This window comes from Alternaria postmessia, assembly GCF_024291825.1.
Source record: "Alternaria postmessia strain BMP 2775 chromosome Unknown scaffold_185, whole genome shotgun sequence".
In the NCBI taxonomy this organism is placed as follows: Eukaryota; Fungi; Ascomycota; class Dothideomycetes; order Pleosporales; family Pleosporaceae; genus Alternaria; species Alternaria postmessia.
Genome location: NW_026260258.1, coordinates 2033 through 28472, shown reverse-complemented (window position 1 = coordinate 28472; position 26440 = coordinate 2033). Strand labels below are relative to the sequence as shown.

The 26440-nt window shown below is 50.9% G+C and overlaps 7 protein-coding genes across 7 annotated transcripts; 5 read left to right on the top strand and 2 right to left on the bottom strand.

Annotated features, from left to right (window-relative positions):
* Positions 1 to 39: 39 nt before the first annotated feature.
* Positions 40 to 936, bottom strand: J4E82_011324 (uncharacterized protein; the record flags this gene model as incomplete). Its single annotated transcript, XM_051737532.1, has 2 exons — positions 40 to 579; positions 634 to 936. The coding sequence occupies 2 exons, from the start codon at positions 934 to 936 to the stop codon at positions 40 to 42; spliced, it is 843 nt and encodes a 280-aa protein (XP_051582715.1).
* Positions 937 to 6900: 5964 nt separating this feature from the next.
* On the top strand, positions 6901 to 8020 carry J4E82_011323 (uncharacterized protein; the record flags this gene model as incomplete). The annotated part of the gene is made up of 2 exons (XM_051737531.1): positions 6901 to 7039; positions 7098 to 8020. The coding sequence occupies 2 exons, from the start codon at positions 6901 to 6903 to the stop codon at positions 8018 to 8020; spliced, it is 1062 nt and encodes a 353-aa protein (XP_051582714.1).
* Positions 8021 to 9186: 1166 nt separating this feature from the next.
* On the top strand, positions 9187 to 11131 carry J4E82_011322 (uncharacterized protein; the record flags this gene model as incomplete). The annotated part of the gene is made up of 2 exons (XM_051737530.1): positions 9187 to 9392; positions 9448 to 11131. 2 exons carry the CDS (start codon positions 9187 to 9189, stop codon positions 11129 to 11131), a joined length of 1890 nt encoding a protein of 629 aa, XP_051582713.1.
* A 3163-nt stretch (positions 11132 to 14294) lies between these two features.
* Positions 14295 to 16304, top strand: J4E82_011321 (uncharacterized protein; the record flags this gene model as incomplete). Its single annotated transcript, XM_051737529.1, has 3 exons — positions 14295 to 14864; positions 14927 to 15514; positions 15591 to 16304. 3 exons carry the CDS (start codon positions 14295 to 14297, stop codon positions 16302 to 16304), a joined length of 1872 nt encoding a protein of 623 aa, XP_051582712.1.
* A 3073-nt stretch (positions 16305 to 19377) lies between these two features.
* On the bottom strand, positions 19378 to 20786 carry J4E82_011320 (uncharacterized protein; the record flags this gene model as incomplete). The annotated part of the gene is made up of 3 exons (XM_051737528.1): positions 19378 to 19393; positions 19450 to 20528; positions 20640 to 20786. 3 exons carry the CDS (start codon positions 20784 to 20786, stop codon positions 19378 to 19380), a joined length of 1242 nt encoding a protein of 413 aa, XP_051582711.1.
* A 244-nt stretch (positions 20787 to 21030) lies between these two features.
* Positions 21031 to 21824, top strand: NOP16 (Nucleolar protein 16; the record flags this gene model as incomplete). Its single annotated transcript, XM_051737527.1, has 2 exons — positions 21031 to 21140; positions 21203 to 21824. The coding sequence occupies 2 exons, from the start codon at positions 21031 to 21033 to the stop codon at positions 21822 to 21824; spliced, it is 732 nt and encodes a 243-aa protein (XP_051582710.1).
* A 3639-nt stretch (positions 21825 to 25463) lies between these two features.
* On the top strand, positions 25464 to 26099 carry J4E82_011318 (uncharacterized protein; the record flags this gene model as incomplete). Its single annotated transcript, XM_051737526.1, has 1 exon — positions 25464 to 26099. One exon carries the CDS (start codon positions 25464 to 25466, stop codon positions 26097 to 26099), a length of 636 nt encoding a protein of 211 aa, XP_051582709.1.
* Positions 26100 to 26440: the final 341 nt, after the last annotated feature.

Below are 26440 nucleotides of genomic sequence, written 5' to 3'. Positions count from 1 at the left end.
GTCTCAGTTCGCGATTCTAAAAAATGTCTTGGCAGTCAATCAGGTCAGTTCACTACCTCCAGACTGACAGTTTGAACCGCAAAGATGAACTGACAACTGACTGATTGACTGATAGCAACTCTGCTTAAGGGCGTCTTCCATGTTGGCCATGTGGAGATTTTCCCACATCTGGTACCACGCCTCAGCAGTTTTCTTCCATGGTGTCAATGGTGCTGGGAGGCTGTTGAGGGACGGGAAGAGATCGACTATCCATGCGCCGACCTGACCGGCGATAGTGAAGTTCTTAAGACACTCGTGACTGGTTTGAAGTTGCCATTCGTCGCCGGTGATGATGCGCATGCCGAAGGTGATGGAATATACGATGCTCGCCGCAAAACGCTCGAACTCCTTGGGGAAGTCGTTTGATTGAAGAAGGTTTTTCAAGAGCTGTTTGCTCTCTAGGTCCTGAATCGCCGTGTAACAGGCTGACGCACGCGGGCTGAGCACAGGAGCTTCTAGTCGTTGGTGCAAGAGAAAGTCACCATCGAATGGCTTGAACATTATGTGCTTGCTCTTGCACGTCAACTCTTGTGCCATAACCTTGGAATATCAGGTCGCTATTACAGCTGTCGGCAGAATTGACTCGTAACTTACCATGCGTGGCCGACTACTGTAGATCATTGCCTTCTTGTCAAGCAGATCTTTGGCCACCTCATGGTCTCCAATCAATATCACATTCGTGCCGCCGAAATTGAGGTACACAAGAGGACCATACTGCTCCACCCATTTCTGGTATGTAACCCAGACTGCTTCTTTAGGAGCCTGGTGTAAGTTGCCGAGAATGGGCAGACGAGGCGGTCCCGGAGGTAAATTCGAGTCTTGTCGTCTACGGAACCAGAGGTACGATGTCGCCAACAGACTGACAACGAATAAGACTGCTGGTGATAATATGGCCATTGTGACTACGCTGGAGAGGTCAGTGTCCAGAGATTCGAGGCGTGAGGGAAGCCGCTGTTTATCCGAAGATGCGATACAAGGCGATGACAGGGCATGTTTCGAGCTTTCGGTGCCTCATCTCATGCTAGGCTTCGATACGTCCCGCTTCCTGAATTTGAGTGGGGCGGACCACGGCCCGTCCCTTGTCGCAGCCAATGACAGGGCGTGGGGCTACTGGGTTAATACGAGCGTACCCAGGTAGCGTCGTGTAGGATTGCGGCACAACTTGAGCCATCAAATCATGAACGCTCATGAGACGCTTCTGCAGGACTTTCGGCAGATAGGAGAGTGCGACGCGACAAAAGTCATACCGTACGAGCTTGGCATGCCTGAACGAGCAATAGCACGCCCGAATGACCCTGATACTTAGGACACAGTATCTACAGGAGCAGTATGTGAACGATGCTCTGTCCTGTGAAGGGTCTTGTGAGTAGCATTCTGATGTCTTCGAGGTTTGTCGCTGCTCTTTTCCGCTGATATGCATGACTATCGAACAGTCCTCAATGTTGTTGGGTGGACTCTGGTCTCATTTTCAGCCATCTCCGTCTTAGCGCGATCATATACACGCGCACGAGTCGTGACGACGAACCTGGGCTGGGACGACTGGTGTATGATTGCTGGCCTGGTGAGTTCGACTCTAGACCTCAGTCCTACATTCGATCGCCATTGACTTACTGGAACATCAGGTCTTCGCTGTAGTGTGTACATCGCTCGTAACAGCCGGCACTGCGTACGGCCTTGGACAACATGTACAGGACATCAGCGATCCAGAAGATCAGGCTACGGCTACTATGTACGTGCTGTTGGCGCCTTGCTTCTCCATCGTCAGCGCTTTCTTTACGAAAGCCTCCATCATCATCGCACTGATGAGAGTAAGTACACAAGACTTTGCAAGGGACGTAACTCTCAGCTTACCAGCCTAGATCCGAGGACACACAGCGCGTCTATCGCACAACTTCATCGCGTATACCCCTCTGGTCGTCTTGCTGATCGGCTCCACACTCTCATGCTCTGTCATGATCTTCTTTTGTTCGCCCGTACAGAAGTCTTGGAGACCGCAGATGGAGGGCACATGCTTGAATCCCACAATGCTGGATGTTGTTGGAAAGTCGGTCTCAGGTATGTTGGAAGAGTGCCACTGTCTCTGCAAGGTGCTGAAGCCTCAGTGTATAACGCGATGATGGACGTCTTTTGCGCTATAATGCCATACTTCATCATAAGGACTTTGAACATTACTCGAAAGGACAAGCGAAACCTTGTAATACTGATGGGTGGTAGCATCCTGTGAGGTCACCTCGCCGCACTGTTGATGCAACTACTGACGTTGGCAGTGGCACATTCGCAACCATCATGAAGATCATAGCAATGGGCAGCATCTCCAATGTCGCGGACATGACACACTCTTGGTCAGAGATAACGATCTGGTATCTGTGAGTATAGTGTTATTGATCACAAGGGACTTTGACTCACGCAAGCAGGACTGAAAACAATGTTCTCATCATCGCTGGATGTTTCCCTGCCCTGCGGCCGTTCTGGCGTGTTGTGATTGGCAAATACAGCTCGTACCTCTCGTCGAACGCATCACGCAAAAACCCTCCACGAGGCGAAAACGGACGATCGACCGAAGACAAAGAGCTGCAAGTGTACACGGTGGGATCCCAGCCCAAATTTGGGAAGAAACCCAATCTGTATTCGACAACGATCCGCGTCAGTAGTGAAGAAAGGTTGTGTCCCAGATTAGACGGAACTTCTGTGGAGACAATTGAGAGGATCTTGCACAACCATGGAGACGAGCGCTTCGAGCGTCAGGCCTGCATTGCCAGCACTTGCACAGGTGGAATATCGCCCAGCGATTGCACGAGGATAACAGTTACCAGTGAGGTAGAGGTCAAGTAAAAAGCATGTCCAATTGTCGATTCTGTAGTAGCACCCGCCATTGCCAACCCCGCTATCCACTCCGCCGCCACCGGCGTTACACTGCGCCGGCTTTGTTATTGATCCGCCATCCACCCTAGCGGTCTCATCGTCGCAGCTCGAGGGAACGTCTGTTTACCGGTTAGTTGGGTGAGATCACGATACACGAGAAACAGCATACTGGAGTTTATGCATTAGAGGACTCATCCGTCGTCAAGCTGTATACTGTTAGCACCAGCGTCTTCTATTGGCTACCATGATCAGCCCGAGCTATTGAGGGCAAAGTCAAGGCAAGACACTCACCGCTACCACTGCATGAGCGGAACTTTCGATACTCGAAGAAGAGCTGGGTGCATGCAATCGCAAGCATAAGTGTTCCAAAGACGATGCCAACGATGGTGTTCGCGTTGACGCCATTGCCGGAAGCTGTTATGGTCGGGACGGTGCAGTTCATCGTAGCAAGTAATGTAGGGGCTGCATGGACTTCTGATAGCAATGTCAGAGAAAGCGAAACAACAGTCTGTTGTTACAGCAGGCGGATTATTGAGGTTCGACGTTGCTGAACGCATTCTACTCGGCCTGCAGTTGTATATCTATGTAAACGACATTCAGCATACATAATGGCGATGCTGTGTTCATGAAACAAGGGTAAGAAAGTCGCGAAGATCCCTGACTAGCATGTTCACACGTTGAAATTTCAATATGTGTTTGTCACGAACTGTTCTGTGGACACGACTGAGATGTTCGCGTTCCAGAAGCGTGATTTTAGCTTCGACAGGAAAGATGTCGGTTGCATTTGCTATTTCCACGAAAGAGGCTAATCAGACGCCTCTTTTGTTGTCATCTCTGTAGTTGCATACCGGAGTAGTCGTTCGTACAACTATAGCAGCTACATAAGCATCGCAATCTTCACGCACCCAAATATCCACCTATTAACGCGTGCGCAACGCGGTCGCCGTGTCCGTCGGTCAGCTTAGATCCGACCAGACCTCACAGAAAAAGCCACGCGACACAGCATCCCTTGTAATGTCGCGCAGACATTGGCTTTGCTTTTTTGGGCGGAGCTTTCTTCCTACGTAACCATCCGAGAACCCGTTAGCGAAGCATGTTGTTTGTTCGGTAGCGTCAACTAGAATCGTGTTGCTGATTGCGCGCAGGATGCGGATCTCTTGCCCCACGCAACAAAGGTACTGTAGCCGAGCAGACCCGCATCCCACACTTTACTGCTTGTACCGTCCCAGCCGTGTCCCAGGCTCATGATCCAGAACAGTATCATACTCAATCACCCATCGTCACGAGTCCCAGCTGTTTACGAGGCCAATAAGCTTTACAGTCACAAATGCGAAGGGCCAGCAAGAGAGATCTGCTTCGGCATTCTGCTGAAATTCTTCTAGAAGCCTACATCGAAGATTCTCGTTGCTGAAGACTGATCTTACATGGACTGCGAGCCTGTGGTGTTTGAGATGGTGCGCATGTTGTGTGGCCTTTCGACGTCGGTGACGACGACCACCGGTTATCTCTTGGGAGACAGCGGGCTCTAAGCTCGTAGGCGCAGGCGCAGGGGAAATGAAGAGAGGCAAGAGGAAAGGGGAGCGGAGCCGGCCCCGTGGTAGCAAGCCCGTCTCGCTGCTTTGACCGGCGGCGTCGACTCGTGCGTGCCGCGTCGCGTTCGTTGGACTACGCCAGAAGCAAGTAGAGAAGGTTCAATGACTCGCCCGTTTCGCTGCTTTGACCGGTGGCGCCGCGTTGGTTGGACTATGCCAGAAGCAAGAAGAGAGGGCTCAGAGACCCCACTGCCTGTACCTGCAGTCCCTTAGCTTCTTGCGCTAGAGGCAGCCACATCAACGGCTCCGCCGGGATGCAGATGCAAAAGGTGAGACGCTGTCAACGTGCTTCCGTCAGATGGGCCATATTGGCAACTCTTTTTTCCCCCACGTCATAGTAAGGTGAAGACGGGATTTGGATGCGAAATGAGCGAAGAAACGCTGGTCGCTACTGCATGCGTCTGATTTCTCTACTAAACCTCAACGATCAGTTGTGAAGCGCCATAGCTACCAGACAGAAGTCAAGGATAGACGGTCACGGGGAAATAGGATAGCTCGCGCAATACAGGGCTCTTGTCTTGCGACGGCTGCAGTGAACGATAATGTTTGCTAGAAAAAGAAACAATCGTCATACACCAGATCTTGCGAGCCTGAGGTTTTGGTGGATTCTGCGACGCCCAATGCTACGATACAGGGTTCATCCGGTCGTTCGGCCGGTCGAGCTCATGATCAGCCGAGTCCGAACTCACCACACCATACGCTGCAAGCCTGAGGGTTAATGTACATTCCCAGTGCAGTGGTCGCGACCTCGACGTTTACCCACTTGTACAACCAATTTTCATTGTGGACATCTCTTAGCGTCTTTAGCGTCATTAGTGTCACGATGATGTTGTTGTCGAATGAGTGGTTAGCAGGTGTCGTGGTAATTGCAGAAGTACCGGCACTGACACTGACTCTACAAAGTTCCGTGGCCTCTCCATTAGATTGGTGCCAAGCCATGACCTCAGCCCACGAGCTGCAATGACGATCGCTCCTTCACCTTGCGCTTTCACCCATGCGCCTGTCACGGATCGCGACAGCCGGCGGATGGCTCCAGAGACTTCATCGCTGGCCTGCAAGACAAGGGTTTCGGTGGGCCACCAGACGCGCTGTGTAGCCATCGACGGATGACATCGCAGCCAGAGACGGCCGCGTTCGCTTGCAAGCGGGTCACCTTAACTTAGAAACGAAGTCGCAGATCAAATTCGATCTGGGTGGACGTGATTGCTTTGCTCTATCCAACATAGCATATCGTCTTGTTTTCCACACTGTCGTTTCCAGAAAAGTCGCGCAACACAACTGGTTTTCGCTGTTCTTGCTTGCGGCTCGGTGTTCTTTCGAAGCCTAAAGTGGCTCAAGACTGAGCTTCTTCCAGCTCAAGCGCTAGCGGGCAGAGCCCTCTTCCGACCGATCGAACGGTTGCGTTTATGTGCGGCGGTGCAGTCCCTATGCAAATAGGCTGGCGGCCTCTGGAGTATGTGGCCGCATCCTTGACCCACTACCGGGTAGTCAGATCGTAGTGGGTTGAATTTCCGGCTGCCTGGTAGCTAGCGGGAGGAGCTGGATACCTGTCATTCACGCTTGAATTTCTGGACCGGGTCTAATTCAGACGTGCGGGACTTTGGAAAGTGTTGTGGGGTCACGGATGCGGCCACACACACCCTGGAGGCCGCCAACCCATTTGCTTAAGGAACGCTCCCGTCGCCCTGCAAGGGTGATTCGAGCCCACGGCTTGCGTCTACCCCCGTAATCGTGCTGTTTTATTTTCGCATACCACATTGCCGCTAGTCATAGCACGGCCAGTCTTGAAACCGTGCAGCATGCTCTGCGTTCAGCCAAGCAAGCGGGACTCCAACGTAGGCGCACTTATGTGTGCGGGTGAAAGTGACTTTACTTGCGCTGCCGTCTTGCCTTTCGCCAGCGTCTTCATAAACTATATAGACCAGCCAGCGTCCCAACATGCTCACCATGGTGTACGCACGCACAATCTCGTCATTCGCAACATTAGCGTTTTACCTCCAGTTGAGATACAGCGCCCACTCCACAGACTGTGGCACCTCTTTGTACACTACTCACAGAGCCTACACATCGTCTCCTCACACTTCCGCAATCTCTCAGTGCCATCCCAGCTACCCAAACCCGTTCTCCAAACTTCTGCCATCCTTTCCTAGGGCTGTGCTCGATCAGCACTGGGGACCCAACGCTTGGTACTCAGCACAATACACCTAACACGACGTCATACTCCGGCATAGACCAACACCAATCGAAGGCCACCATGGACCTACCACCAGCTGATGCCACTCCAAGTGATCACCAAAGAAGGTGTATCGAACGAATGCTGCAAACGAAAAAGCTTCATATCGTCCAGAACCTTCTTGCTTGGAAGATCCATTTTGCCTTCCCAGACGCACTGCCCTATTCTCATAATATGAACAACAATGAGAGTCTTGCCTCAGGTCTGGACGTATTCGCTCCATTCAGACTGTACAGCACTTTCAACAACGACCACCGGGACTGCCTGGCATCATTAGCAGATGTGCCATTTCACACTGTAGAACGATGGATTCGTGAGTGTGGTAAGCATGCCTAAAACTTGCCGTAAGGCCAACTCTGACCGACAAGTAGGAAATTCTTCAACCAGATTACATGCGCCATTGCACGACGTCAACGCCCGTTCCCTCCCTACAGCGAACCACTCTTCAGCCACCGAACGATCTAAATTCGCCGGTTTACTCGATCCCTGCGCTTACCGCCAACCGAATATAACCCTTCAGCGTCCCCGCAAAGTCAAAATTGAGAAGGGATACTTTGAACAAGACTGCCTTACATGCTTCGAGAAGGGCTTTGACCCTAAGTCGCAGAAGCAATTACGCAAACACCTCAAGATGGACAAGCATACAAAGGAATACAAACTCAAGTCCACACCGGACGGTCTTCCTGACCGTTATCGCTGCTGTAACACTGTTTTCGATGATGAACACTCCTGGGCAGACCATGTGGTGGACTGCCACTGCCGCTACTCAGATGTGCTTGGCTCAAGACCACTTAGCCGTACACATTCCGCTGCTAGCCTCCAAGGTGTGTCGACTCCCGGGTCGAGTTCAGGCCGCTACCTTGGAGGTAGCTTTTATCAAGGCGCTCCCGGCTCTGGTGTGACCAAGAACACTAGCGTCTCTGGTACAGAATCTCGTCGTTGTTCTGATGTGTCAGGCCTCTACGAAGGATCACCGAAACCTTCGGAATTTCCCGTCTCCTTCGAAGATGCGCCCGCACCCACGAGCCAGCCGCGTTTCCATCTTGAGCCACCATATCTTCCCCCGACTGTCGCATCTACCAGTCTACCGAATGAGCAATCTTCTCTTGCGACGGATGGCTCTGGTAATTTCCTCTTCGACTACAATGGCAATGAAGTCTTCCGCACCTTAGATGGCTTTCTTGTGTCTGGAGGGCATGCTGGTTTGACACCCATCTTGCATAGCCAGCCACTGTATGCATACGATGGCTCTGGAACGACCCAATTCTACTGGTATGGCGTCAACATTAAATAACCCGAGACGGCGGATGAGGTGCTACACTGACGATCCTGAGTGCATGAAACCTTGGATTCTACAACGCGTTGAGGTCGCAACGCGAGATACACTTGTCGTAGGTACTTGCACAACACGTAACGTACTTATGTCTACAGTTTCATCATTTCCTCGATACCCGCGAAACGCATCGCAACGGCTAGACGATGGATTGTTTAGCGTCGGCGTTCAGGTCTTCCATTCTTAGCTGTTCTTCTCCAGGCCAACGGTGGCACCCAAAAACAATTGAAAATCTTGAAAATGTTTACGTTAAGCCGGGCAATCCAGTTCTTGTGTTCTTAGGTAGTTGCAGAGCTTCTGCTTGTACAGGCGAGGGTGATGGGTGTGAAGATGGACACTTGAAAGATTAGCAGCACGGCTGGTCTTTATAACCCCGCATACCAAACCTTAGCACAGATCCCTCTTCAACTTCCATGAGTCTCATCCCTGCGCCGACAGCGTCTGCAAAGGAAGGTGGTATCGGAACGAGATATTTTCGCATCCAGTCAGCTTCGTGCCGCGTCGCACCGCGCCTACAACACAACGGCACTCCATCCGGCGTTGACAACTCTAGTGCAGATGTCCACGACGTCGCGAGAGTATCGAAAAGATGTCAGATGCATGCTTCGGCGTGACCGAAAAGCTGCTCTCCAACCATCAGGCCACCAAGAAGACGGGAGAGAATTTGTTCCGGGTTCAGCCCTGACGTAGCCCGAAGATCCCAAGACACCATCAAATCGCGCCAGGGCGCCCTAGCCCACGCCTCAACGTCGAAGGTGGATCAGATTAGATCCAGCTTATCGCTAACCCGCACGCTATACAGCGCTCTTCGACCCCGATATGTGGTTCGCGGGCACGCCATGCTGTCATCGCACAGACCCGCGTGGACTTTCAGGGTACACAGCACAGTCGCGTGGGTGAATGTTCCATCCGCCATGCCACCGCCGCGCTTGGCGACGATAGTTTGTACCAATAGCATGACACGGGCGCCCAACCTTCCTTGCGCACTCCGGCCATGGCGATGCAGGGTCGATCAGATAAAGTAGTCGCGTCTGCCATGTCGATATCTGCGATTCTGCGCACGCGGATCGCGACGGTCACATCTGCTGAAAGAGTTGGGAGATTTGGATGCGAAGATGCGCAATTCGATGAGGCCGAACGAGGCTATGCCGCAAACTGGTATCCTCCACAACGAAACTGATCGCGGCAACTTCGGTAAAGATGTCGACTATAATCGTGAACGCTCGCTAAGCGACGATACTTCAAGCGAACATTCAGCCCAGGCTGGTGTGAAACGTATTGAAGCTGTGAGTAAGGCGTGGACGAAAACTTCGATCATAATCGCCTATGTAACGTACGCCCTCACATCTTCCCACCACGAAACGCGTCCTCTACTAACTCTCTTCGAGCCTCCTCCTCATCGCCAATATAACTTCTCTCGAAATCCAAGTAACCAGCGCCCTCACCCCCTACGCAACTTCCGCTTTCGCCCAACATTCCCTTGTCTCCACCATCTACGTAGTCCAAGGCGTCATAGCCGCCGTTATTAAGCCACCCATGGGGAAAATCGCCGACGTATTCGGTCGCCTAGAATCCTTCTCCATAACCATCTTTCTTTACACGATCGGCTACATCATGCAAGCCGGCTCCAACAACGTGCAAACCTTCGCTGGAGCGCAAATCTTCTGGGCAGCCGGCTTCAACGGTTTACAGGTCTTGCAACAGATTTTTGTTGCTGATACGACGGATTTGCTGAATCGCGCACTATTTTCGACGTTGTTTGATCTGCCGTTTCTATGGACGACGTGGGCAGGTCCAGAGGTCGGGCAGGCGATCTATACGAATATCTCGTGGAGATGGGGATATGGTATCTGGGCTATCATCCTACCCGTGTGCTTCATCCCACTTGCTGTGAGTTTGTGGATGAATCAGCGGCGAGCGAAGAACCTGGGTTTCGATGTGCCGAGTCCGTTTTACGGGCGCAATACGTTTCAGGTGCTGAAGAACATCTGGTTCGACCTGGATGGATTTGGTTTGCTGTTGTTTGCAGCCGCTATATCGCTTATCCTGTTACCCCTCACTCTCGCCCCGAGTGCAAGCGGCGGATGGAAGAACGGGAGCATGATTGCTATGTTGGTTATTGGTGGTGTCTTGTTGCTTGCATTTCCGTTATGGGAGACAAGTAAGAAGCTTGCACCGAAAGCTTTCTTCCCGCCAAATCTCTTTAAAGAACGGACAGTCATCGCCGGTGTCTTGATCGCGTTCTTCTACTTCAGTAAGTCACCATCCACACCCTTGATATGTTTACTGATTGACCCTATAGTGGCATTTTACATGTCCGTCTTCCCCTACTTCAGCTCCTACCTCCAGATCGTCCAAGGCCAATCCATAGTAACTTCTGGCTACATCACGCGCGTCTTCACCTTCAGTTCAACCGTCTCCAGCGTCGTCGTCTCACTCCTAATCAAGTATACGGCGCACTATAAGTACTATGTTACCTTTGGTGCCGCCATCTACCTCATGGGTATGGGTCTCATGTTGCACTACCGCACAGAGTCCGCTTCAACGGGAACTCTAGTCGGTACGCAGATAGCTATTGGTATCGGAGGAGGCTTTCTGAATGTGCCGGTGCAGTTGGGTGTTCAGGCTAGTGTAAGCCATCAGCAAGTTGCAGCCGCAACAACAGTGTGGCTCACCCTCCTGGAAGTTGGTGGTGCGGTCGGTTCAGCCATCTCCGGCGCGATTTGGAGCACGTACATTCCGCGAAACCTCCAACGTTACCTCCCGGCTGAGAATGCAGCTGATTGGGCGACTATCTACGGCAGTATCGTTGTCGCAGCGGATTACGTCACGTATCCGGCTGGATCTCCAGTGCGCATCGCGATCAACAGGTCGTACCAAGAGACGATGCGATATCTTCTCATTGGTGCACTTTGTTGCGCCGCGCCGATAGTGCCGTTGACGTTGTGCCTTAAGAATTACAAGTTGAATGCGATGGATCAAAAGGTTGTAGGAAATGTCATTGGGAGTGCTGAGAAGAAGAGAAGTTCCAATGATAGTAGCGGGAGTGGGTGGAGATTTTGGAAGAGATAGGTGCAGCAATGCGACATAAGTGATTTCTTCGTATTACAGATAGACCTATCAGCGAGATCATCACTTACATGTCACATATGAAGCAATGAGTTGGTGGCCATCAATTGCAGTAGATGTTAGCCAAGTTGCATCGTGGTTTTTCTGCTTTTACACAGCATAGAACCAACTACTGCAGTATATCGTGACTTCGGTAATGAGACACAGTGTTATGATACCGATATAGAGTGCAAGTTTGTAATCCTATGATCTACATAATAGTCTCTCCATGTAAAGGCTTACAGCAATACTTCTTCGGTCAACCAATTCTGCCATATAGACACTAACCAGTAGTAGTACTCCTGTTATCAAGGGTGTTGTTAACATCCACGCCACAAATACTATCCCCCACTTTCCTTGTGGATGAGCTTCGAAGTAACTCACGCCAGTAACGCACAAGCTCGTCCAATGTAAAGACCAGTGTAGCATGATACGAAGAACAGTCTGATGACATAGGTACAAGCTAAAAGACATATGACCCAGAAATTGTGCAGCCCTAGTTTCGAAAGGTGCTCGAAGTCGGGGTAGAACACGCATACTACCAATAACCAAGATCGCGCCGAACGTATGCCATGTGCGCATTGTTGTTTCCGTGTTCCACCACAGGAGCGGAGGACACCATTCGAGGAAGAACCAGTCTGGTGGGAAGTTTGCGTCAATGGTACCATCAGACTGAATTCGTATGGGTAGACAAAGGAGGTAGATACCCAAAAGAAAGACCGAATATCTCGACAAGGATGATAGTCGATCCAGTACAGTCTTGGATGGGCTCAACCTCCAGTTGTATCGACGAGAAGGGGGCAAAAGTGACAGTATCTCGTGCTGTCCAAATGACGCGGAAGCGCTGAGTTCTGCATACAAGACTCCTGCAAAGAAAGCCATAAACTCGGGTGTACCATTCCACCATGACCGCACACAAAGTAGTCCTATGATGAGGATCCTCACTGTCTCGCGGGCGTTTGATAGTCCAAGTAGTGTCAGGTATACTTTCATAGAGCCGCGTATCTCCACGGGAATCGTCCAGAAGTCTGGGATGATGGTTAGCAAAGTGTGACCTTATGCCTTTTGGTTTACTCACGATCGTTGAGTGTCAGATTTTGAATATTCTCCACGTTGATGATGCTGACAAAAGACCGTGCTAGGCACTGAACATGTGGGATCGGAGACTTCCATGGGTGTGCGCCTGGGCATCCTGTGCCTTCTTTGAAAGGTATAGTGTAAAGCCCAGTATAGTACAAGACATGACTTCCTAGCATCATGATTGCAACTGGGAAGCACAGCCGGAACATCCTTCTGACCACACTGCTTGTCAATCTCTGGTAGAACCGGGCCATGGAACCCTCGTGACGAAGTTTGATCAGGCCAATGGAGATGGAGTATCCAGATACCACAAAGAAGATGTCGACCATGCCAGGTCCGGAGAAGAAGATTCGAAAGGGTAAGACCTGGATTAGTTGTCGATTTTCAGATGCTGGTAAGTCCCAGAAAGATCGGTAAGGCGTGGCAAGCTTTCCAGCTGTCATATGGAACCAAACAACAATGACTGCGGCAACACCGCGGAGTCCATCCAACCAGATCTCCCGGCCCGCAGGGACTAACTTTAAGGCCATGCTTTGTGGATGAGAAGCAGAAGAAATCGTGTAGTGCGATGATATGAGGCCACGCAAGTCTTGTTCTGAGTACAGAGACTGATTCTATGGTCTAACGGTCGAGGATGATGCTGGATTCGAGGAACGAGATACTGATATGGTCATCGATCAGATGATATGCACCATCGGATACAATGCTCCCGACGAACCAAAAACGCAAAGCGCTGTGTAAGCTGTCAAAGCTCTGGTAATCCACAGTCAGATATGAAGTTACCGCTCAAGGAGTTCTGGAAAAGATGGAGGCGCCGCAGTGTTGTCGAGACTGGGCGCGAGAATAGACAGACTAACAAAACAGGATATGTTTCGGCAGATCTGAAAGGAATGTTGACCTGATATAGGTAACTTCCCGTGATTTATAATATACAAGCGGCCTTACGCAGAATATCGATATCCCAGCATTCAACGTGACCCTGGTACATTCCAAACAGTGACGTGTCATCATGATGTCCTATCTATGAAGTTGCATCTGATGAAAGGAATTGCACGTAGTCTATAGCGATGTAATCATGGTATGGAAGCCTCCAAGACGCTCCAGCTTTCGACACCCATTTTGTTATATCTTAACGTATTCAACTTTCGAGTTATCATGGAAAGATTGTTTTGTCGTTGAGATTAGCCGTTCAGCCGTTTACGAAAAGGGGACATCGTTCGCACCAAGAAGAGATGGATACGCACAGCAGATCGTTATCGCGGAGTGTGCGGAACGGCATTGAGCGCCGCGGAGTAACAATCGCAATTCCACTGTCCGAAAAAGGCCCTTTACATTCCAGACAACCTTGGAAGTCTAAAGAATGCGTCTCCGGGTCTTTTTGTTGTAATACATACGAGTACACAGAATGCCCAGGAAGTCTTGGTAGCAAGTTTTAACCTACCCTGATAGTGTGCGACAGCACAGACCACCAGATGACAGTTCCAAGACTGAGCGGTCAAGAATAGTACATGTCTATGGCCTTCTAGACCTTGGTATCTGGGACATCTTGGTAATCAATCGTAGTGACCTTCCCATCCTAGGACTTCACCGAGGTTCATTCTGGTAGCTATGGCACGTGAGATATGCTAGACTACTGACTTCCCAGCAACGATAAGGGATGAGACTTGAGTACATGGATGGGAATACTATCACCGATAGGTCAGTTGAGGTCGCCATAGGTATCGACTAGGTTGTCACTACCCAGGTAATCCTCAAATAGTACCAGACTGCACTAAAAAGAGCCGTACAGGACACCAGCCTTGCCTCGATGTAGCATTCAAGGCATCATGAGCTACTGCTTTTGTGTCATCTGTGTATTTACTGCAGCATGGCAATGGGCCTACTTTCTACTACGACGGCGCGTTGCAAAAAGGTCCGTAAAGTCTGTCCGCAGTGCGTTGTCGGTGTATATTCGTTCCAGGCTCTGCCGCATGGTCTCAATAGGATGATTATATCTGTTTATAAGATAAGTCTTTTGGTGTGATTTATTGTTTCAACAATTCTGATCATGAAGATACTCACAACTCACTGGCTGCGCATGAACTTTGCGCGGCTCTGCTCTTATTGCACCTCTTTCCAGCCATCGAAGACATCTGAACTAGGAGATGAGCGCAAGCACAGCTTCTCAGAGCCGAAAATACAGATTTTAGTTACAAGGTCCGGAAAAATCTACAACTTCATTGGCTGCTTAGTTGCAACGGCCCTTTACTGCTACACTACATTGTATTGGTCCGACTATCTCTACACTTTCGACACAATCATCACGGTTTACCTAGCAGAACAGTGCGGCTGGGACAACGAAAGAGTTCGTCGAAGTTGTCAGAAGGAGGAAGGAGAGAAAGGCGATGTTTATCCCGAACTGAGTGTGGCAGAAAAAGGAGAATACTATACTCATTCCGAGCGCTCGTCAAAGCTCGAACTTGGCTGTATCGCTGCCATCGTAGGATATCGTGAGGATCCTATCATCTTCACAAAAGCTCTCGAGAGCTACACAGATGCTGAGGGATGTCGATTTGTGCTTACTTGCATCGATGGCAATGAAGCAGAAGATCAAGTCATGGTTGACGTGTTTCGAAAGGTATGTCGTCCGATCTTGGTTTCCTGCTTCCTACGTCGTATGCATCGATTGACAATGATCAGGTCTATCCCAGTAGCTCAGCCGTCATCGATCTTCCCATTCCACTAGTGGATATTGCGCTCCAAATGGAGTGCGATGCTGAAACGTGGAGGCAAGACATAGTTCTCATCGAGAAATGCATAGCACTTGCTAAGCAGACGTTACTTGATCACGAGATACATCTCGCAGGACCCAATGCCATAACACACCTCTGTGTAACACAGCCCCATATGCACAAGAAGGGCATCATGTTCACCTCTTTCATCGTCTGCTTTGCTCTATCTGAGCTTCTCGATATCGAATACGTGTGGACCTCCGATTCTGATTCCATGGTCTACAAAGACACTATCATGAGAACAATCCAAACCATACATGGAGACGACAAGTGCGCAGGAGCCAGTACTGCACTGAACATCCATAATCGAAAGGATAACCTTGTCACAACGCTGGGGAACACGATTTACTTGAACGATCTACATCTTTCAAGGTGTTTCTCAAGTGCCGTGGGCGCCAACGACTGCCAGAGCGGACCTTGTGCTGCATTCCGCATCGAAGCTATCAAGCCCAAACTACTAGCTTGGTACAAGCAGACTATCTTTGGGCATTGGATGGTCAGTATCTCGTCCTTTCAACCAACATCATACCAGGCGAGTGAAACCTCTCATTGATAGCGCTGACGCTCCGCAGATTGTCAACGAAGATCGACACATGACGACCCGCCTCCTTCTCCAAGGCTATCGTGTTCGCTACATCTCGCACGCAGTTACTGCTACCGAGACACCCGTCACACTCCGCCGCTGGCTCCTGCAGCAAGTCCGCTGGGCTCGCGCCGTGCACATTGAGTCCTACGCTCATCCAACCATGTACCTCAACCAGCCGCCCCTATTCTTCTATGCCGCGTTGCGTCGAGAGATAACATCCTTTGTTATATTTACGACGATGGTGTCTTACTTCTTCGTCGGCGTCAGTCCTTTCATGCGGTTCATACCGAGAGACTACGTGGTAAAGTTTCTCTTAACCGCGGTTTATCTAAAGGCCAGGAACCCAATTAATCCTACCTGGGGCGAGTGGGTCTGGTCAGTCCCTGCCGCTTTATTCTATATGATACCGCTACCAGCGATCCAAGCTTGGAGTTTTGTAACCATGCTTGCTAATGAATGGGGTACGTCGATGCGGGGGGAATCGCAGACACAAGAGAGCAACAGATGGACAGAACTGAAGAAAAAGGTATGGGAAGTAGGATTCTTTGTTGTTTGGATGGGCGTCGTTGGCGGGGTGATGTGTCGTTATATCAGCTCAGGGACGGGGCTGGACAGTTGGACGAGCCTGATATGTACAGGTCTGGGTACGACGATCATGTGGACTGCTTTTGGGTATTGGATCGTTACTATTAAGGAATGAAAAGAGTAGAGCTGGCGCGAAACCGATCAGCTCTATCATATGACATCGCCGTGCCAATACAATGAGAAGTTGTTGTAGACAGATGCTGATGCAGAGACAACGCGACACGGTCGTAGGAGATGGTATTGGCACCGTTGAACGCGTCCATGACACGCGCTAGGACCAATCCCAATCGACCCACCAGCCCTATAACCCCGCATATCAAACACAAGGCACATCTCCCCTCCCAAAGGTCAGGCTCGGCAGTAATGTTGATTACAAAATCAGCGTATCTATCCTTCCAACGAACCACATCTTGGCACCGCCGAGTGCGAGTGCGACTGCTGACATGCCTATATAATACAGCAAACCTCTAGCTGAACAACATATGAAAAAGGGGAAAGGAGAAGGCGATGGTGCGCTACCATACGAGAAAACTAATCGTACTCCACACCCATCGGCCGAGTCTACCATCCATCATCCCAACCAACTAAACATGGCCGAAACGGACAAAAACCCTTCCTTACCTCCGCATCCAGAAGTACTAGACTTTCTCTAGCACACCTCCCTATGCCATATATCAAGGCGACCAGGGGGGTTGGGTTGGACTGGAGAAAGGGCCTAGGTACATCCCCAGAATCCCAGCAATCCCCCCAGCCACGCGATATTTCCCTGAAACACGGACAAGACAAAAGAGCACTATCACTACTACAACTACCATCACTCCCCTTTGTCCTTTTTTTTCGGCTATCGGCCAATTGCTTCTTTCCGACATATGAAGTCGTTGGCCGTGTTGCCAAAATGCCGTTCTAGCCGGTTGTCCCAAGCGCCGCAATCTTGGCGGTACCCACCACATGCACAGCCTCCGCTGCAGCCGCTCCTCGGAGCATGCCATGGCATCATCGCGGGGTGTGTTGTTTGTGATTATATTCTCATTTATGTCGAGTTTTGTGTCTTCCGTAGTGTCAAGGGAAAGTGTGATTCGATGTGTGTGTGGTTCCCAAAAGAAGATCAAGGGGGGAAGATATTGTAGTTGTTGCTGTTATTCGGTTTTATCGGATTTCCTTGCTCCCTCCATCACTCCGAAGTATGTTGGACCGTTGACCACCACTCTGCTGTTCTTGATCCTCGTTGTCGCGGCGGCTCCGTTTTTGTCTGTTCATTTTCGTCCCCCGTGGTCTTGGTTATACAACTCTTGTTGTATTCGACCAGACACTGATCCGCACACTCATCATACTCCTTTGTCAAAGCCAGCGTCTCCCTGTCCATATGGTTCTTCCTGCATTCATCCTGACATGGCGCAGCAGCCAGGTATAATGCGCAGCACTGCAGTGATCCAACCTCTTTTGTGCAGAAACTGCTCGTCGTCCCAGTAGAATGTAATTTGTGTGCCAGCGAGGATATTATGCCGTCGGTGGCGGAAGTATATCTGGGTATGAGGTGGTAGACGAAGATTGGTATGCAGAGGAGGATGAGGAGAGTCGGTACGATGGACCGATATCGTGGTGAGTAGCGAGGTGTATAGTGGTGTTGGGAAGGTCGGGTAGATGGGCACATCCTGTTCTTGGGAAGATGCCTCCAGTTGACCGCCAAATCTTTCATCATGTCGTGATGGTCCAATAAACCCTTCAATTGATGCGATGCCGGGATGCCCATGCGTTTTCTATATGAAAGTATCGTATCGTCGCAGTACTATACTGTCACTCCAAAAGGCTGGCTGAAATGGAAGGTTAGTTGAGATGAAAAGAGATATCGTGAGATCAGTTCGGAAGTGAGATTAGGCACCAAGACGCTATAAGAACTGACAGCGGCATGACAACCATGCCAGGACCATGCGGCCCATATGTATGACAGAGCCGTCCACCACGGCGGTTAGTCGGCAGCCACTTTGCTGCTCGTCAAGACGGTAAGGCGGCAGCGCTAGCGTGCAAGTGTGGCTTAGTGATCAAACTGGGTGTGCCTCAGGATTACTCTGCACGCCTTACCCGCATTATGCAAATGGTGAACGAGGCTGGCCAATCACGTTGGTAACATGTACGAGTGTCGTACCAATGAGTGCGGCATCGGACAAAGGCAGTCTCCGAATGCAATGTGCAGCCGATCGTATCGCATCTTGTGCAAGCTGATTTCGGTAAGAATTGAGCATTGGCCCGCTCTGGGCGTAAGCGGGAGTGTTCCAAGCACAGCCACGACCGCATCTTCGGTCATGACCCTGGTATAGCGGAATCAATTACTAAAAGCAAGCCGAAGAATCTGGGGAAACTCAGGTTCTCGCGCGACCATAAAGACTACCCATACCCACTTAGAGAAGAGAGGAAATCTCCACCATCTCCCCTCTATCTTTCTGCAGCTTCCCCCGCCCACACGGAAAGCAAAATCTCACGGCGCACAGCCACGACCGCAGCAGTGGTAACAAACCTTGCGTAGCGGAGATAATTGATGAAGGCATGCCGAGGAATCTGGGGAAGGTTGGTGCCAGGTTCGGGCCTACGCTACGTGTACCGTCAGCCCTAACGTCTTGGACAAACGGCGAATTGAAAAGCGTTTAGATCTGCCAAATGAGCAGCTGAAAAGGGTAAACCTTTATCAGTGGTTCGTCCGAAAGCGCAATATTAGTACTGAGCAGCATTTGCAATGTACGAGATGACAGTCTTTGTGGGCTGTGTGCCACTGACCTCGGGTCTTGCGCACAGTCATCTGTATGAAGCAGAGGGTAGTAGTGGAAGAGAACAAAGACGTTCAAGCGGGTCGCCAAAGTATGGACATGTTGATACATGCCGTGCTGTTTCTGATGTTCTCACGATGCACGCCGACCAAAAGGGGAAGTTTGCCATATCGGCGACCACGATAGGAACATGCATTCGGTGCTTATGGCGCATGGCGCAATTACTTTCGATCAGCGGCCGGCTGATGCCCGCATCTCGTTTTGATATTATACTGTGTAGCTGATGCGCAGGTGATGCTCCTATCGGAATGGAAGTTGCACCATAAATGTCGGGCTCTCGCCGATCCGCTAGTAATCAACTATACTCACCATGTGTCCTGAAAGACGCTGTGAATGTGGAAGAATCAAGATGGAATCTCAGGTCAAAGCCTAATCCCAGGATATACTGTAATGGTTAGCACATGTTGCTCCAAGCATTGGCACAAGTCTGGGAAAACTTACTACAGCATGATACCAGCACCCGTAAACATGGCGGCGAATTGCATCAACGTCTTCCTAAGCTCTTGGCCTTTATTCGGGCCGGTCTCGAGAAGCTCTGGGATAACGGCGACAGTCCCAACATACAGGAAAGTACCGGCGGTGAAGGGCAGCAGCATGTCTCCCCACTGCAGACTAGTGCCCATGATACCAGCGCCCGCGCCGTGAACATCCGCGGACGCAGAACTACCGCCAAACTCCTGGACTGCAATGCCTATACACGTGCCGAGGAATGCGCCGACAGCTGTAACAAACTGCGCGCCCATGGCTGCTCGCTTGGAGAAGCCAGACTGGATGAGGAGGGCGAAGTCGCCGACCTCGTGAGGAATCTCGTGGAAGAAGACAGCGACAGTCGTGGTTGCGCCGATTGTAGGCGAGGCGTAGAAGGAGGAGCTGAGCGCCAGGCCGTCGGTGATGTTGTGAGTGAAGTCTGCAATGAGGTTGAGGTAACCACCCAGCTTTACGCTGGCATTGATCTCCTTCTCCGCTGTCTCTGCGACGGATGAGGTGCCGTTTGCGCCTGCCTTCCTCGAGCGCACACCATCTTTGGAGCTGCCAACGTCGACGCCTGTGGTCTTGGCAGTATCCTCGACTTTTGCGTGCGAATGGCCATGCGAGTGGTCGTGTCCGCCTTCGCCTCCAGTCGCGATACGCAGGCCCTTGTCCATGGCCACAAAGGTGACAAAGCCGACCATGATAGCCACACCCAACAAAAGGTTCTTGTTGGGTTCCACCATGACAAACTTGACCGAGTTGTGCTCTTCCTCGCCCAAGAAGATCTCAGGCAACAAGTGGAAGAGAGTGTCACCCAGCAATCCACCTACAGCGAATGCGACCATGACGGACAGCGAGGAGGGGTCGATGTTGGGCGGACATAGCGCAAGGAGGAAGTTTGGCGGACCGGAGATGTAGAGCGTCGCCAGCAGGGCATTGATTGCGGGGCTGCCGGGGAAGAGGAAGGCGAAGATTTGGGAGCTGAGGGACGACGTGGTGGGGGCTGAGGCTACCTTGTGCTGGTTGAGAGCTTGTACGAGGGGACATTCCTAGGTGGTGTTAGTACCGCTATGGGCACGCGACATCAGGGTGTTGCTAGTGGGAGGACCAGTTGGTGGACCAGTAGAGGTTCAATGGAGAAAAGCCAGTGGCTGCCGTACCTGCAATTGCTCTTCAATCTCATGCGCGCTCAAGTTGCCCACTGGCACGCCCGTCTCGCCCTTAACAGCCGCAGCAGCCACGTTCCATCCCAGAACACCCAGGAAGATTGCCAAGGAAAGCAGAGTCCTGTTCCGTCGCGACACCATAATGACGCGTGAAATGATTCGATGATATGTGTCCGTGATATTGGGTCGTGAGGGGTTGGACGCTCAGGGGTCTGTCACCTACTTCATGTAAACTGGCCTGGCCTGGAGCTCGGTAGAGACCTAGTCCGCTATCGATAACGCTAACGGAAAGTTCGCCAAAACTTTGGGCAAGTTGCGACCACCGCCTCGACAACACCAGACAAACCAACCCCACGCCCTCGATCAATCTCGGAAATCACTCAAAATGGGTCGCGAACTCCAGAAAAAGAAGAACAAGTCTTCCATCCCCCGGAAGCGCCAGAATGGTCCCTCCAAGAAGAAGATTCTGCAGAATCCCATCATCGCAAAGCACTGGTACGATATTGCGCCCAAATTCTACAACTCTGCGTGACAGCATCAGACTAACACTTGTCCAGGAACCAGAAAGAAACCCTCGCACAAAACTACCGCCGTCTCGGCCTAACAGCGCGCCTCAACCACGCAACCGGTGGCACAGAAAAGACCATCGCCCTCCTCGGCCTCAACGACGAGAAATCCTCGCGCGCAGACACCGCCGCAAACAGCACAGCCGACGCCCTGAACATTGTCTCCAAAGCGAAGAAGCCCGAGAACATCCCCACCGAGGAGATTGAAGTCGAGCGCGACCCTGAAACGGGTGCCATTCTCCGCGTAACAGGCACATTTGCATCCGAGAAGAGGGACAACCCCTTGAACGACCCGCTCAACGACATCGAGGACGACAATGAGGGAGAAGAGTGGAACGGCTTTGCCATGGTACCGGAGCGACCGGACGAGGCGCAGAACCCAGTCATCAAGGAGCTGGAGGAGGCGGCCTTGAACGGGGCCAAGAAGGCGCCGAGGGGTCAGAGTCAGAGGGAGCAGGAGTGGGTGGAGAGGTTAGTCAGTAAATACGGAGAAGACTATGCCAAGATGGCGAGGGATCGCAAGCTCAATCCCATGCAGCAGACTGCCGCTGATATCAGAAAGAGGGTGCAGAAATGGCAAAAGCAGCAGGGGAAGCCTTGGACTGGAGCCTAGATGGGTGAAAGCGCGATATGCATTGAGCTGGTGTTCATGGCGTTTCTTCTTGGCACAGTTGTTGCACTCAAAATTCAGACTAGTTTTTGGCTCGATGAGCCTGCGAATGATAGTACTTTTCATCGTTCATGGTTTGAAGAAGCTCGTTTTGCCAAGTCGTACCTTCCTGATGTCATACAGGGAAGAATATCCTAAAAGATAATACCGAAAACGACTCTGTTCAGGTTTTGATATGGCAGTATGAATTTGCCTTTGAACGTATGCTCGCCATAGGTACAACTTCTCCAAAACGAGCTTCCTTGTTTGCTGGATCAGTCATGACTCGTGTTCAACTCCCAGCGATGCGGCGACTGGAGTCAGTGGACCCTGATCTCCTTCCCGCGACTTCCCAACTTCCGGCAAGCCTCACCACACTCATTCTTCTGCATATGCTGTTGTCATGTGAGACGCTACAGTGAGGTGCCCACAGGCCAACATGATCAACTCACTCATCAGAGCATGTTGTGATGTTGAATCCGATGGTCTGAGCGATATCTGAACGCATAGACTGTTCATCGTCGCGATATGGGTTACTGGTATAGATTGCAACTACCTTCATTTAGTTGTTCATCGTGGCGCACGAGGAGATTTCGCAATGGGCGACAGAGCGCGTACCGCCTAGTGTCGGTGATATCAGCGGGACCACTCGAAACGGTCATCGCCTCTCACTCGCAGCCGTCGCCAGCTTGTTTTCTGGAAGATATCAGAAGTACTTCAAGGCTCACATTGCAAGACAGGGCTCACCGGTCATGCGTGTACCACTGCTTCAACTCTCGGTCATCATCGCTCCTGCTCTCGCTACTCACTCACTCTCGGTATCTTCGGCGCCCTTACCGTCGCTTTGATCTTCGCTCTTACCCTTCTGTAACACTCACTTCCATCGCCTCGGCTGTCAAACTTGTTCATCCTGCACTACAGGTCAGGAATCAGACTTGCGACAACACTTCCACAGCTGCTCGAGGTGTACGAACACAATAACGAGCATCACTCCCGTAGATGACGGACGCGCCATGGCGAAATTGAAATTGAAAAGTGCTCTGCGGCCTCTTGGGTATGAGAACGATCTCACTCGCCCAACAAAATGCGACACCTGCAAGAAGGATCTCACCATCAAGATCAAGGAAAAAGGCTCGGGCAAGTACTGGAAGAGTTGCAGGACATGTCTAGAGAAGAAAACTGCTTCAAAGCGCAAGAGGACTTCAGCGACGCCATTTTCCATAGCTGACACCGCAGAAACAACAAAGAAGAAGCGAAACACTAACTATAACCCCGGCGCTGTCAGACCGTCCTTGTCTTTGTTCTCGAGTGAGAGTCAACAACCTGCGTCAACATCAGGACCAGAACACACCCCGTCTCCTGACACTGTACCTACGGTACAGTCCGCCACGACTTCATATCTGATGAAACAGTCAGATGAATCTGACTTCGACGTTGCGATGTCAAGGCCTCAACGTGACTTCGAGCGTTCACGTTCACAATCACCGTTCCAGGCTTCGATGGAAGCTCGAACCTTTATGTTCAGACATGTCTTTGCTCAAGCGTTCCGGGACGATTTCCAGAAAAGAATCAGAGCAAGTAAAAGAGCAGAGATAAGCAACAACGAAGCGCCTGAAAAGTCTTCTAGGGTCGTGGTGTTGAAGCTGCCGAGAACGAAGATATGCAGTGTCTGTGCAGAGACGCTGCCATGGAAGCGCTTCCCGAAGCTAGCAGATTGCGAGCATGATCCCGAAGTCTGTAGTGGACGCTTTCTCCTATGGCTCAAACAACAAATGGAAAGCGTGACTAACATTCTTTGTCCGTCAAGCGGATGCAGTCACGCAATCACTCACGAAGACGTGCGCAAAAACACACCACAAGACGTATTCACTAGGTAAGGATTGCCAGTTCAGAACCTCCATGATCGCTTCTGCTCCATGCTCACATCGAATTATAGGTTTGACGAATTGTCAATGCGCAGTCTCCTTAGTGCCGACAAAAACTTCCTCTATTGTCATGGTGAAGGATGCTCATCGGGTCAGATCCACGATACCGGTGTAGAAGGCCCAATCTTTCGTTGCGCAGCATGCGGCTATCGTATGTGTACTGCACACGATTCCATCATACCTTTCCACGAGAACGAAGCTTGCACACAATATAACGAGCGTGTTGCTCGGGAGATAGCCCAGGCCGAGGAAGAAGAGGCTAGAATCAGAAGAGAGCATGAAGCAGCGAGCGCGGCTGAGGTCGCAAAGTCTTCAGTTGAATGCCCGGGTTGTGGGGTGCAGATCCAGAAGATTATGGGTTGCAATCATATGACTTGTAAGTATATTGCAAATCCATCTCTCTTCGATAACTGCTGACCTGGACAGGTGGCCGGAACGGTTGCGGTTTCCAGTTCTGCTATGTGTGCCGAGCACCTTACACAGGAGAACATGGTATATTTCGCGTCGGCAATTCAGCACATTCTCCAACTTGTCGATACCATTCAACTAGACTACCGAACTTCGTGGATCCTGATGTCGAAGTTTCTGATGAGGAATATTAGGATGATGAGATTCTGATAGCGAGGATTTGGATGTCGGATGAATATGATCTAAGCTATGGCTAAAAGTCCTTCCTACTTTCTGGTTATTCAGTTTCATGTCTATGTCGGATTTGCTCATGTATCTGTATCACACTAGCTACCAGGACGGCCCTACCTGTGGGGGCATGTCCCAAAGCAGAGAGGCTCCACACGCTCAGTTGCTCCAGGAGCTAGTAAGTAAGGGAATACCGATAAAATGTCAGCTTCCACAGCCAATCTCATCCAAAGGCTTGTTCATTCTCGCGCCACGAGTCAAAGCCGTGTGATGTCGCTAGAATCACGAGTCATCTTACATCTTACATAAAAGATGCTTTCCATGAATGCTAATGCGTATAGCTACGAAAAGCTTACCCTCGAAAGCTTACAATTTATCCACACCAATCTTCGCTATTGCGTCCGCTCAGGATGTCCATTCGGCCAGTTTCACGAAGTATAAGATGCTGACATCTCCATCTATGCAACAGGTGGTGATTTCAACCGAGTGAAACACAACGTTGACTTCGGCGTTGGCGAATCATGTAAGCGATATGAACTGCGGAAAGCTACGAGCACCATGACACCTGCGGATACGGACACGGACGCTGAGAGGGCTGAGGAAGCGTCTGAAACGCGCTCGAAAAAGCAACGAAGCCATGCTCTGGATGCGGCTATTACATGGTGACATATGACTAATCAGCTTTGGTGGGGTTCGATGGCGTCACGCGTCTGGACGCGTTCGTCCAACACTGCACTCATCTTTCGTATAGTCAGGGCACGAGATACTACGTTGATAGCTATCTCATCAATACCCTTTACGGATTGTCTTTGGTTACACGACTGTAGCGTATCGACCACGGTCTGCGCCTTGTGCCGGTGACGCCGCTTGCAGTTACACGAGGAGGCCCGGACCAGCATTGAACAAGCTACACGCGTCATCAACCTCTTCTTGAAACGACATGTTTGATCTTCCCAAAGCTACTTACACCTCGGCTTCAAGAGTCGCACCTATTCTCGGGTCTATATTAGCTACATAGGTCTCTTCCTTCCGTCAGATTACGATGTCCGCGTCTACCTCAACACCGAACCTGGCCGTAGCTATCACGACGACCGGACCTGCGAGTCGGCATGTCCCCCAATTCAAGACTGAACGTCTCTTGTGTCGACCTCTAGTTGAAGAAGACTGGCCAGAATACCATAAGATGCTACAGGAAGAACAGACGATGATCAACGCAGGCGTGGGCCCAATGTTGTTTCCTAGAGCAGCTCGAGCCTACTTCAATGATCAACGACAAGATTGGGCGTCAGTTGGGATCTTCGCCCGCAAGTGGGATGACGACGTCGCTGAAGGCGAGTTTATCGGTACAGGAGGCGTCTACTGGTCCAAAGATCGATTGCCTGAAGTATGCTACGTGCTGAAGCAAAAGTTCTGGGGAAAAGGTCGCGCCACTGAGTTCTTGAATGGATTCTTGGAAGTGTGGTGGAACATGCCTCACATAACCATTGACATGTGTGTTGAGACGAAGTTCCTAGACGCTGAGGAAAGAGGTGTGGTACCGGAGCGATTGACTGCACCCATCAAAGTTGACCGAGACGATAGTCAAAACGTGGTGAAAAAGGCTGGCTTTAGCGACCGTGGGGAAGTCACGATATATGACGAGAAGTATATTTTGTTCCGACTATTTTCTCCAAAGTAGTTGACTGGCCGGGGTAGTGGGCTGGAAGCAGATTGTAGAGAAGATCCACCAGATCGATACGTGGGTGAATACGGCCCGCTTGAGCAAGTGTTCAGACTGGTGTGACTGTATCTGAGGTTCCAATGTAAGTCGTCGTAGCACACCTCACGTATTATGTTTCATTTACTGAGATTGCGTCAGGATGCGACGCTGTGAGATGTGTTGGACGTTCAACAAAGGCGCATGCATGGATTGGTCGCTGCCTAGGTGGCGCTCAGCTTCCCCGCCTTCAGCCGCGCCCGACACAAATCTCATGTCCATTTGAGACGCGTACTCGCGCTCTCACTCACTTACCTGCTTTA